We start from the raw sequence: 13,536 nt of genomic DNA on the forward strand, positions 1-13,536 counted from the left end.
GAAGGGGGGGGGGGGGGGGGATATAATTAAACCTTTTGCCTATATTCGAACATCGACTCAAATGAACAATTTTCTGAACTTTGAATAGAAATGTTATTTTCTTTTTTGTGATCGTTCATTCTACTTTGTATAGGTCACTGTCGTAGAAGTTTGTAAGATACAAACAACATAAAGCCCCTGTTTGAGCTTCATTTATTCCCAAACTCATTTATTTTCAAATTCATTTTTGATCTCACATTTTTTTCAAACGTAATAATTTTCAAACACTCATTCTCCAAAAAATCACTACTACAATTATGTTATTTATTTTAAATTTTAAATATAAAGAATTTGTTGAAGAACTTAAAAAGATTATCGACTCTTTAAAATAAAGAGAGTGGAGCCTTTTTTTTTTTTTTCAATACGCTCTAATTAGGCAATATTATTAACCTCAATTAAAATAAAGTTTGAAAAGACTTCTGTGAGTGAAACTAGGGATCTAAATATTTTCATTTCGTTCAACAGAAAAGTAAGTGTGAATATTTGTATGATTAATCTAGAACTTTTAAGTTTTGAAAAATATATTAGAAACTTTTAAATTAAATGTTGTTCATTATAGGCTCTTGTTGTGAACGTGCAGTATTACAAAAAGAATGAACACAAACAGACAAACAGAACACAAACAGATAAAAAAATAAAAAATAAATAAATAAATAAAATGGGGCATTGGTGTCATCAGCCAGATATGAATTCCCAAAACTTTGGTAGATGGAATTATATTGCTGAGCGAATACAAAATTTGGCAGACATATTTCCAGTGCAGAAAGAATATTGAGTTGCATCAAAGAATTAAAGCTCGATATGAGAAAAGAATGAAAGGAAAGGAGAAGAAATTCTCTATGTTTATTTCGACCAAGCCACTGAATCAATCTCCGATTGAGCAGCTCTGTACAACTCGAGTCTCTTTGCAAGAGAAACACGACGCTGCATGATTGCTGGATCCTCGTCCAATAGCGTACCTAGCTGTCTTCCCTGTAAAGCCATGCAGTGAATTTGTACATTATAGAACTCCAATATATATGTGCGCGAGTTCGTGTTTATGTGGTGGCTGCCGAAGTATATAATGGAATTATTACCTCTTTTTTGCCCAACTCGGTGAAGAAGCGATCGAGTAAGCTGCGTTTTGCCTCACGGACTTGACAATAAACGATAGACTTTGGAATCGAGTTCCTCAGACTTCCACAAACCATATTGACGTAAGACAAAACAGTTGATCCTGCTCAAGAGGTAAGAGGCTCATTTAAGAAGTCACAATGCTAGAAGATCTAGAATTGCAAGAAAAAAAATGCTAATATAAACTTACCAATTCGTCGAAGATACGAATCATTGTATCGATCAAAAATTGAATGGGTTGGATTTCCGCCCTTCTCGACATCTTGAGGAAGCTTCCTAAAGAAATCTATAGTCAAGTAACTATATTCCATTTCTACTAGCTGTATTGTTGCTCTCTTGCTTTCGTCCCTCATCCTGTCTAATGATTCAACAGCTGCATTCCCTACCTCCACTCTGAGAGAGGGATACTGCTTCAGCTCCTGCACACAATGAGAAAGACAAGTGTTAATTTAACTAACTTCTTGTAAAATGCTTGAGCATTTTAGTAGTAAACATTTCTTAAGATTTTTTTTTTTTTTTTTACAAAAACACATTTCTTTGTAATTTGATAGTCTTTTAACTTACTTTCAATAAAGTACTACTGTTTTTTAAAGCCGACCAAACATTCTCTTTATCTTGAAACGTTATACGGAATAAGATAATTTTTCCGTATCATATATAATTTTCCTATTTCCTTCCAGTTCCTCTTTTCTTTATAATTTTTTACGGGCAAAGGGAAAGGCCTGACGTATGCAGATATTGAGCATGTAGTATCAGTAATCAGATACAAGATTAAGTAAACCAATTCTCAGGACTGAACAATAATTTTAAAGTCATAACAGAATTCAGAAATCCTGAGGCCTGTGATATCCAAGACACTTTTCCATCTATATATACTATAAAGTCAATAAAAATGCTTAATAGACAAAAAAAGAAAAGAAAACACGAAAAAGATTTACCGAAGTCTCACTAATTGACCTGTTAACCAGTTCCTTCAGTATCCCATGAACCTAAAAAAGAATAAGAAAAATTAGTTGATCTGAAGGCACATTCTGCAACTTATCTGTTTCACCAATAAACATTGTGATCAACACTACTTTTCAAACAGTGTATTCAGCTACTACCCCAAAAAGGCATCGTCTAGATCTACATAAGTATCATCATGAACATGTCAACATATGCTATTGTCTGATAGTGATAAAATTCACTTTATTCGCAAATCAAGTAATCCATATTTCATGGTATTTATAGGTAAAGAATAGTCTTACTGACAGAAAGGGGGCCGTAAGAGGATGTGAAAAAGGATTCATATTCCGCATCGCAAAAATATCCACATTGAAAACATTTCCCTTTGCTTTTTATTTGAAATCAACAGGCTTTTACTTTCTTTATGAATCAATGAATTTATAAAAATAATTTATATGCCAGCGTAATGAAAATACATAGTTACGTACCGCATCAACAGCAGCCTCAGCAGGACCTTTAATAGTAATCAAGGCAGTTTCAATGAGACGCCGGTAACCTTGCTCGGGAGCTATAAGGTGAGGCTGATATCCATCAGCCTCAGTTATTAATTTCCGAACATTTTCCATTGCAAGATGCTTGTCAAATTGCAACCGCTTCAATGCAGCAGGTAGTTGGTTATCAAAGACATTATATATCTTATCACCACCTGGTCGACTGCAGAATTACACAGTGATCAAATGAGGATTGGAATGAACTATCACACAAAAATTTGAAATAAAATATCATTACATACTAGAAAGACGGTGATATCAAAATTCCCTAATACCTTCCATCAAGATGTTCTTTAAAAATTCCATCAAATACACGGCAGATTTCCATTATCATGTACAACTTTCCCTGTATTAATAATTTGGGGTTAACGATTAAAATGCTTCTTGCAGTGAGGATGACTGTGGAAAAAACAGCAGAACATATTTAACTTCAAAACAAGCGCACAGGAAAAACACATGAAAGCATAAAAAGAATAAAGCAAGTAGCTTGAGTAGCAATATATGGACTCTCAAATTTGATACAAAACCAATCTCCTTGAATGACCATTAACACGAATTCTGAGATGGCAGTAAATGGAAAGGCATACTTACTCCAGCATCTGTAGCCATGGGCTTTCCCAGACGACTCAACTCGGATTCTAGTTCGATGATAGTTTTGTTAATAAGTGACTGAAGTCCTGGAATTCGAGATTTGATGACAGTTTCCAAATGCTAGAATGAAAGCAGCACAGTCAGAAACATCAAAAAATAACTGTGATTAGATAACTTAATTGTGAGAAAATAATAATGCAATTCATTATTAGTGGTGATGATCACCAATCTAGGTGGTGAAGGGCCCCTTAATACACTGTCCAATGCATAAAAATGCATCACAACTCCATTAGACAATGAATCAGGAGTCCCAGGGCAGCACAATCAAAAACATCAAAAAATAACTGCAATTAGATAACTTAGCACTTGTTTGACAACCATTACTAGGAAATTCTTTTTTCTATATACTCATTTTCAACCACACGTCCACGTAATAAAATATTAGGCACGTAAACTCAAAATATTTTCCTATTTTTAACCACACTTTCTCCTAAAAATCACTATTCAAAACATTGTTTTGACCAAATAATGACCATCAAACAGGGTCTTAACTGTGAGACAACTAATGCAATTCATCATTAGTGGTCATGATCACCAATCTAACTGGTAAAGAGCCCATCGAGACACTGTTCAATGCATAAAAATGCATTCCAATTCTATATTTTACAATGAATCAAGAGTCTCATTGCCACCTAGACTAATGATAAATAACATTACTCATGAAAAAATGACCAGCAACAAATAAATCAATCAACAAAGACAGATGCAACACATAAATCTACATTTATACACCACTAACAAATGTTGACCTTCTAACAAGGCTTTAGATAGCATTAGATTAAGCCCTTGTTTGGTGGAGATTAAAATCAAAACTTCAGTAGATTTTGATAGAAGTTGATGAAATGTGCGATCCAAAAGTCCTGGATTCCATAAAATATTTTGTTAAAATTAATCGTTGACTTAAACTTGGATTAAAATCTTGGTTTTAATTTCTACTAAACATGGGCTAAGCATGTTTTTGTTGAACGGTAAAAAAAAATATAAGACAGCTTGATACTTTGATAACCTCTGCATTCTTGTTTGGAGATAGAAGGCAAAACTCAAAACAAAAATGTCATTCAACATGTTTTCTAAGATCAGATAGCCCAACTCAATTTAAAAAGGAGAAAACAAAGAACAAAAAAAGAAAAGGAGAAAATGTAAGTTTCATAAGCTTGTCATTGAAACATAACTAAAAAGAGATCTATTAATGCAAAATAATTGCTTACTTTGGATAGAACTTTCCCAAGATGCTCAGAACCCATTCTATGAGCAAGATGTTTATATTCCGGTGTCTGAGCAAAGTATTCTCGCTCTCGACGTCTAGCAGCAATCATGTCAACATTTTTGTTAATATCTTGTTGAGAGCGATTAACAATACCTATCCACGGAAATTGCAGCTTATATGCTCTTCCTTCCAAGATCTGAGAATCCCAAAATCAAATCAGGAACTATATAGTCTTCCATACTAGTAAAAAAACGACCCATATCACTAGATAACACAAAAATCCAAGATCAACTTAATCAATTATCATTGCCAAAAAAGATAAAACAAACCAGAAAAGGTGAAAAGTAAAATTTAGCCAAGAGCATGTTTGCCTAAGATTATAAAAAACGTGAAAGTCTTTTTTTGGAAAGTAAAATTTACTTTCTCTTGAACAACTCATGCATTTGCAACCTAGATCAGATGGTGCAAATACTGAGATATTGTACTATCTAATGGGGATCCATATGTGTACATGTATACAAGTTCCAGTAAAAAAGATTCTAAAATACGGCATAATCAATCATCAGACTGAAAACCTTTCCCTTCTTCCCCCTCCCAATCAGTATGATCATATTAGAAATCTACATATGTCAACTTACGTCTACAGCATCAGTACCCTTGTCCATGAGATCGATCTTAGTTAAAACTCCAAAAGTTCTCTCTCCTGTAAAAGAGACCATGAAAATGTTAAAAATAAATCAATAAAGGTAAGCAAAACTAATCACCGCTAAATGGATTAAAAATGGTAACAGAATCTTAAGTGTACAACTCATAGTTCTTATGCCACTGAACAAATACATCGCGCACTATTATTTTTGGTCAATGCCACAATTTACTGAATTCTTTCCACAGGTCATAACGAAATGAATTTGAATTTAACATCATACCAAGAGGGGCATACCCCATTTACACCCAGAAATAAATAAATAAAAATCCAAAGAAACATAAGAGTGTGCAATTTTCTTCCAAAAAAACTCACTAAAAACCTGTAACATCAGAAATGGACCCTACAGAGTTCCAACAGCATAAAGAAGGAAAAAAGGGAGACATCGAACAAAAGAAGTTTTCTGTATATTGGGGCAAACCAAAGATGTGTCCAGAAAACCAACACTTTTCCTAATAGAAATTCTATAAAAATTATTCTGAAATGCAGAAAGATATCTAGCTCATAGCCACACACTTACCTACTCAAATCTAAGCACTATTCTCACATTAACGGTAAAATGTATACAAAAATTGAAGTCAAACTAGAAAAACAAGCTTTCAAAATTTATAAAATCACGTTTAGTTGTCAACATTCCTTAACCATAACACTTACTATGTTTTTGAACTTGGTAAACAAAATAGTAGGGAACAGTGTACAAATCTAAATGTCTGTATATTTCATATAATAAAGATTGTTTAGTGAAGAAAATTGCAGGCAGAGCCTCGTTCTAAATGAACAAACATCCATGTCAGAATATTTGAAAAGCACTTGCACCATTTTTCTTCATCTTTTCTGAAAGTTGGGAAAGCTTAGAAACTTGTAATTATGTTTTCTATCTTATAGTTTCTAGCAGCACATTCCACACAAGACGGCCCCATCTTCTCTTTGGCAAACAGAGCTAAAAGACAGGTCCATATTAGACACATAATACACACTCGATCTCACACAAACACACATACTCTTTGTTTTCCTGTGGTATTAATAGTGTCTTACCTTTAGGGTCTACTTCACGAGAAATCTTGATTGCATCTGACGTTGCAAGATCTTGGTTGGCAGGAGAAATAGCCAAAATAATACTGTTTGGCTGCAGTGAATTATTTGAACCAAAAAAAAATAAAAAAACATTTGTTAGCCATCCTTGCCCAGTAATGAATTATTTTTAACAAGATTTTTATGTTTTTTAACCTGTCAAACAAGGGATTTCCATTGGGACAGAGGAAGTATTTGTCATTAAAATAACAAATTTTAAATTTTCCACAATGCTTCCACAACTTAAAACCAGATACCAGAAGCAATTTCAAAGAAACATCTAAGATTGTAAAATACCTTCTCAATATAAGAGCGAACCATGTTATCAATGTCCTGCACAATGCTCTCAGGTTGGCCCTCTACAATAAGCCAGTATATTATCAACCTGGTTGTATTCCATAGGAAAATGTCCAAAGGAAACAGATACAGGTACCCAAAATTAAATGCAATAAACCAGGGGATGATAAACTCACCAACAGCCACTTTTGTAAGTCCAGGAAGATCAATCAATGTCAAATTCACAACTGTAATCATCATAAATAAGCAAATCATTTATGAGAATTATGAAGAGGGACATTCAGAGAAAATTCAATTTCAGTCATTCAGGAACCAAGACTTCAAACGCATGCTAGAAATTAGAGGCTGCTTATCTGAAATCATAACTTCATAAGAGAAATAAATAGGACAATAAAGGCCACCAGTTTCAACTTTTAGACAAAAATAAAGCTACAAATGACTAACCGGTTAACCATATTAGCATGAATTGTACATCACAGTAGGACCACTGAAAGCTCTTCTAGTAAATAGCAATGACAAAATCAAACATTGCAGCATATAGACTCTTGCCCAGTTATTCACTATCTTAATTCATCTTTTAGCCACCTTTACCCTCAATTTCAACATCCTAACTCCAAAGTAATCTATGTTCTTTGTGTAAATGGTTTTCTTTCTTTCTTTCATTTTTTCCCCTTTTCTTCCTTCTCTTGCAGCAGGGGCCAGAGGGGAGGGGTTTTTTCACTGCAACTAAAATATTAGCCTTCGCTATCTCCATAATTTATTTTCTGAAATTGTTGCTCAGATTCAAACAATATCAAAGAATTCCTAAATCTCAAATTTCTTCAAGAACATAAACATGCAAAGTCATTCATTGAAATTAGTATACTTCACTATGCATATAAAATTAGATTTGTAGCAATTACATAAGACTAATTATCCTTCATATCTCACCATTAGGGGAGTAAATGCTGAGATAAATTGGAACAGTAGAAATTGCTTTTGAACGGCCAGTCTCTCGATCAGTCTCATCTGAAATCTCTTTTCGCACAGCAGCTGCAAAAAAAAAATAATAATAATAATAATAATAAAAAATTACTAGAGATTTGGTATTCAAAACACACCAAGAAAATGTGAAATGTAATTTCAAAAAGATTTAGGGTTTGTTTGAAACTTTTTTAGTAAAATGGAAATAGATTTTGCGATAGTAATTTTTAAGAGTATGTATGGTAAATTTTGGGTTTATGTATATAATTATTTTATCGAAAGAAAGTGTAGTTGAAAATGAGTTTTGAGAGATTTGGGTTCAAAGAGGGGCTTAAACAATTGGGTGATCAATAATAACTTTGATAAGGCAAGACCAACTACTAGTAAAAGTCTAAAAGAACATATGGTGTAACATCAAATTAAAGTAGCAATTAAAAATTAGTCAAATGTTTCATGGGTGGATATAACTCCAATCAACGTAACTATTAAGTAATGACTTACCAAAATCAGTGAATCTTTTTCTTGGAAGATGTCCAAACTCTGCATATTCTCTACCTTCATCAATCCGATGAAGCTGTAGTACAAGAGGACGTCGGGTAACAATGCCTGAAGATCATATGTGAAGACAAATGAATATTTATAGGCATACATATTTCATGAAGAATGACACTTCCATAATAATATGCTCACAAAACGCGAGTGCTGATATAGCAGCAGATTTATTGAAAGCATTAATTACCAGATCCACGGGGTAAAAAGTCCTTTCCCACAATGCTCTCAAGCACAGAAGACTTTCCAGAACTCTACAAAGCATATAGCATAGGGATCAGTTACCAAAAAATGCTAATGACTACAGGAACTATAAACAAATTACATTTTATGAAGAAAAACTAAATAATTAATGGAAAAAACACATCAAGTAATAAACAAATTAATGGGGAAAACACATCCTGTAATAAGTAATTCTACTAATCCAGACTGCACTTGTCTATTAGCACAACATCCAATTTGGGGTACAAAATAGAGATACACCATAATGTCATAAATCCTCCATTTGACATAAAAGAAATAAAAAGTGATATGGCTTTGATGGGAAAAAGAATGCATCCTACCGCGAGGGGGTGCGTTAAATAAATAATAATAATAATAATAATAATAATTGAATACATGTCGCATTATGTGACAAATTAAGTTTTTAGATGAGATGGTTGACAATAATTATTGAAGACCACGATTTGTATATGAAAAACATTCTTTCGTAGCAAAAGTTATTCTGTAATTCTTGCGTCAAATTCAAATTCTAAGTTCCTAATTATACATACGTAATACTATGCATTTAACACCAAAGAGCATAACCAGGATGACTATATCATTACATATCCACAGACATTCCAACTTAAATCACAAAGTGTTGTTGAGGGTCTTCCCCAATGTGGGCAAAGAACTGTAAATCAGCTGCTCAACCTTTGAAAATAAACAAAAGACGGATGCCAAAATTCCTCAATCAGCACAATTGTAAAAGGTGTTGTAATGTCAACATATAGAAACATTGATAGAATTGTCAGGCAACAATCCACTATAAATAGGATGAAGATTAAAGAGGAAACACACAGTTGAGAAACAATAACTTAGTACGTAAAACTCCTTGCTAAGGAAAGAAAATAGAGAGAGAGAGAGATCTTCTAGTGTACAAACAAATTTAGAGTTTTCATGATATTGTGAGTCGTGACCCTTTATTATAGTCTAGAGAGAGTCTACAATCCTATTATTTGAGACATAGTGGAAGTTAAATTGGACAATGGTCCCATGATTTTCCCTTTATTTTTTACAATCTATTTTCTTTGTTGGCTTTGTCAGAATCTCATTTCAATCGCATAAAGAAGGAAAATTCGATCTTTCCACTCCATATCACTAGTTGGCAACATTTTTAAAACATGTGTACATCGGAATCAATCTAGAAATCTATGCAACAGGCATAGGAAAATTGATAGAGAAAGAAAAAGATGTAGAAAAATAAATAGAAAGCAAAGCAAGATACAATTTTAAGACTAACGATATACTAAGAAATAAAAAATGGACGAGAAAAAAAAAGGTTGATATACATGCTAAGAGAATAAATTTCAATCTCCAAATAAACACACTCCAATAAGGAACCATTTAAGCGCAGATCTGAACCACACAAGAATTTAACAAATGAAAAGTGTAAATAACATTATGACGAAGATCTGGAGGAACAATGGTCAAGGAAAAACTACATTTTCACCTTGATACATTAGCACGATATATACATATTTTAAATTAATAGAAAAGTATAAAACTTAAGAAATCACGAGATTTTCAGACCTGACCACCAACAACGGCGATGGAAGGCAAGGCGTCCCAGAGAGTGGGCAACGCGCTTTCATCGCCATGATCGCCAAGTGCAGTGCACGCTCTCTGCAGTCTGTTCACCAATGCTATGAGGTTCTCCATTATATTTATCCTTTCTTTCTAACCAATCTCCGTGTCAAGGATCAGCGGCGAGTTACGCCCGCGATTCAGTCCACTGAATATCAACACACCTGATTTCGATCTGATTTTGAATAGAAATCAATTATGGGAAGAATTTAATTATAAAGATGAAAACGAGTGAGAGAGTGTGCCTGCAAACTGAATTGGGAAGAATGGATTTGAGGAAATTTGAAAGAAGAAGCGTCAGGGGCCGTTGGAGGGTGGGGTCCCGACTTCGTGGCGAAATTTTCATATTTTTTGGACTGGTTCTAAGATTCGAATTAATGTTTGGTCCGAATTAAAATTAGAGTTTTCAGAAGACTAAGTTTTTAAAATGCGTGATTGAAAAGTTTTGGGGCTGATGTGATTAATTTTACAATTTGACAATCCGAGCCTATTTGTTGTTGATTATGAAAATCAATCTTTTGATCGTTAACTTGAAAAATGGATCTTATATGTGAGTAAAGAGGTCAAAAATGATTGTTGACTATGTTAAGTAACGATCAAAAAATTAATTTTTTGGCTTGAAAAATTAGAATAGAAATGGGGCTCAGTGTAAAAAGGATTTGATTATAATTTAAGTCATATTCACACAATAAAATATTTTACATTTAAATTTAAAAAATTTCTCTACTTTTTAACTACTAATTCTCCTAAAACTCACTATTCAAAATATTATTTTCTCTAAATAATGTCTCCGTTTGGCCCCCATTTTTGAAAAATGAAAATTGGTGGAATAGTATTTTTTTAAAAATGAATAGTTGAAAAAGATTAAAAAGTTTTCGATTTACGTGTAATATTATTTTATGAAAAATTGTGTAGTTAAAAATAAGGAGAAAAATGGAATGTAATATAATGAAATTTAATGGGGGCCAAACGAGGGCAATAATTGTCAAATAAAGAGAAAAGTGGGGTCCACATGTGAGAGAAAATGTCAAATATTACGGTTGAAATTGTGAAATAACGATAAAAAAATCAATTTTTTAGGGAAAAATCTCACTCCCGAACAGGTTGTAAAAGTAGCGAGGTGGAGAATTTGAGAAGGGAGATGAGGAGTGTGGCATTGCTAACCGACGGGGCTGATGCCGTGCCGTCCTTGTAACTTTGCAGGCCAAAATTGCTATTTGGACCATGATTTCAAGGGATTAATTTTGAAATTTGTTAATCAAATTGCGCTTAAACTGGGTTGATTTGACTTCCTTTTTAACTTTAATTATGAGATGATTGTGAAATTTAGTTATATAAATTTTTTTGTCTAAATATAAGACATACGTACACGCTTCACATCAAGCTTACATCGTGTCTCTATTTGATTTAGATAAAAAATTAATTTTTAGCGAATATTGATAAAAAAAAAAAAAAAAAAAAAAAAAAAAAAAAAAAAAAAAAAAAAAAAAAAAAGATAGAATATGTTTGTTGAAAAATTGTGAATCCTATGAAATGTGTGATTAAAATTTATTAATGACTATAACTTGAATTTTTGTTCATTTTTAACTAAATCATTCAGGGCCGAAGCTACAAATATTGTGGTGAAATCAATTGGAAAATAAATTAAAGAAATAGTAATTTTCAAAAATTTGAGTTCAAGAAACTTGTTCTTGACATCCAATAATTATTAGGTTCACGTTTCAACTCATTTGAATTAATCACATAAAATTGCTATAAGCCTTCAATCTACTTTCTTTAAAACCTTGTATCCTTCTTTGATATTGTTGAGTTTTGATACCCAATAAATCACAAGTTAAGCATCCGATTGAATTTAATAGGCATTGATCAATTAGTGAATTTGATATTAATAACCAAGTCCAAAGGCTCGATCCAAAAATAACATTGACCGTTGGAAGTAGGTTCACAAATTAATGCTACTAATAGCCATATATTTTACCTATTTATGGATTTGAATCTTGGCCCATTTAACCTTATTATTGGTCTAACTAAAGCCTAACCTAACCTTATATACATGTTGTCCTTTACCCTAGTCGTGTGTGTGTGATTTGTGTGAAACATTAGGAAAAAAAGTGTCTGCTTCATTGTTGGAAATCAGCTGCCTACTTGAGAGAAAATTGATGACTTCTGTCTATTTTGGTTTATTCTCTTACCTTCTTCTGTATTTTTTCTCGTGCCTTTGTGGCCTAAAAATCAACATCGTTATCTTATTCTTTGTGAGTGAGATTGAGGAACAACCGATGTAAATATATTGGTTGTGGGTTGGAGTCGTTTAGAATCGTTGTTTGGCAGAAAAAAGTGAAGTGAAAATGAGTCTGCAAAACAGGTATTCTCCAAGTTATGACAGTAAGGCGGAGTGGGCACCAAGAAAAATCAAAAGCAATTTCAAAAATTAAGACCAATTGGAGCATAAATAACACGTAAGGGAAGATTAAAATATTCTCTCCATACATGAAAAATCGGATAGCGCAGTACAGGGACAAAGCAAGGGATTTTGTCCAGTGTGGGCACAATTTTAGGCATCGGCTACAGTGATATTTTTTGCCAAAATTAGTCTATGAACGAAAAGAGCTTCATTTATCTTGGGAAATCCTGGCGCATAAGAAAACATGAGCGTAATCTTGAGAAATCCTAGTGCATAAGAAAACACGAGATTTTGAACAACTGCAATAAGATTTTTTAATCAGAAAACTGCTATGACTTTGATTTAATATTCATATAAAGAGAGAGATGAATTCTCCAAAAAGTTTGAAGGTTCGAGATTGGGATAAAATGGGCTAAGATATTTTGTGATTAATATGGATATGAGCTCTGATTATGGAGGTGTAGGGATTTAAATGGAATGTACTCCCACTAGATCATTAAAAATAAAAAAAATAAAAAAGGAAATTTTGGTCCAATTAGTGCATTACTTTTTTCCAATATAATAATATATTTCTATACACATACATATATGTTGAATTTAAACCCCAAATAAAATAGAATTTTATTTGAGAAATAAATTTACACAAATTTTATCTCAATTGTGTAAATAAACTCCACACACACACAGAGCACTCAATTATCAATTATCTCCACTCGCGATATTTCACACACTTGTACACTCTTTCTCTCTTACTTTCATACACACACGTGTGCCTCTCCCTTTCTCTCTCTCTTACACATTCATTCACTTACATACATAGTCATCACACACACATATATACGAAAATAATCTCCTAAACACGAGTGATATGGCACACCATTTGATTGGTAAATGGTATAAAAACAAAATCCCTAATGAAAAACCATCAATTGTCAATAAGAGCCTTGTTTTTCTCAAAGTCCAGTGCAGGCACCTTCATGAGAACCCCAGTGTTTTCAAAAGTTCAGTATAGACCATTGCCTGCACTGGCCTCCATGTAGCTCGGCCCCTAGTGCGGTAAGGAATCTACCCTAGACGTCCTTTATGGCTTATAAAGCATTGGGCAGCAACTCCTTATTGATCTAGGAAACTTATTTTAGCATTTTTTCGTGTGCAATCTGTTGAGAAATAAAACGGATTGAGGTAATATATATAA

General features: G+C 33.1%; 1 protein-coding gene across 1 annotated transcript; it reads right to left on the reverse strand.

Annotated features, from left to right (window-relative positions):
* Positions 1-725: 725 nt before the first annotated feature.
* On the reverse strand, positions 726-10,194 carry LOC111410392 (dynamin-related protein 5A). The gene is made up of 16 exons (XM_023040704.1): positions 9,884-10,194; positions 8,280-8,343; positions 8,042-8,146; positions 7,508-7,609; positions 6,754-6,804; positions 6,578-6,639; positions 6,245-6,335; positions 5,145-5,209; positions 4,508-4,702; positions 3,240-3,359; positions 2,924-2,994; positions 2,586-2,811; positions 2,091-2,141; positions 1,343-1,571; positions 1,116-1,255; positions 726-1,011 (listed from the first exon to the last, which is right to left on the reverse strand). The coding sequence occupies exons 1-16, from the start codon at positions 10,010-10,012 to the stop codon at positions 883-885; spliced, it is 1,830 nt and encodes a 609-aa protein (XP_022896472.1). The 5' UTR covers positions 10,013-10,194; the 3' UTR covers positions 726-882.
* Positions 10,195-13,536: the final 3,342 nt, after the last annotated feature.

This window comes from Olea europaea, chromosome 15 (assembly GCF_002742605.1).
Source record: "Olea europaea var. sylvestris chromosome 15, O_europaea_v1, whole genome shotgun sequence".
NCBI lineage: Eukaryota > Viridiplantae > Streptophyta > Magnoliopsida > Lamiales > Oleaceae > Olea > Olea europaea.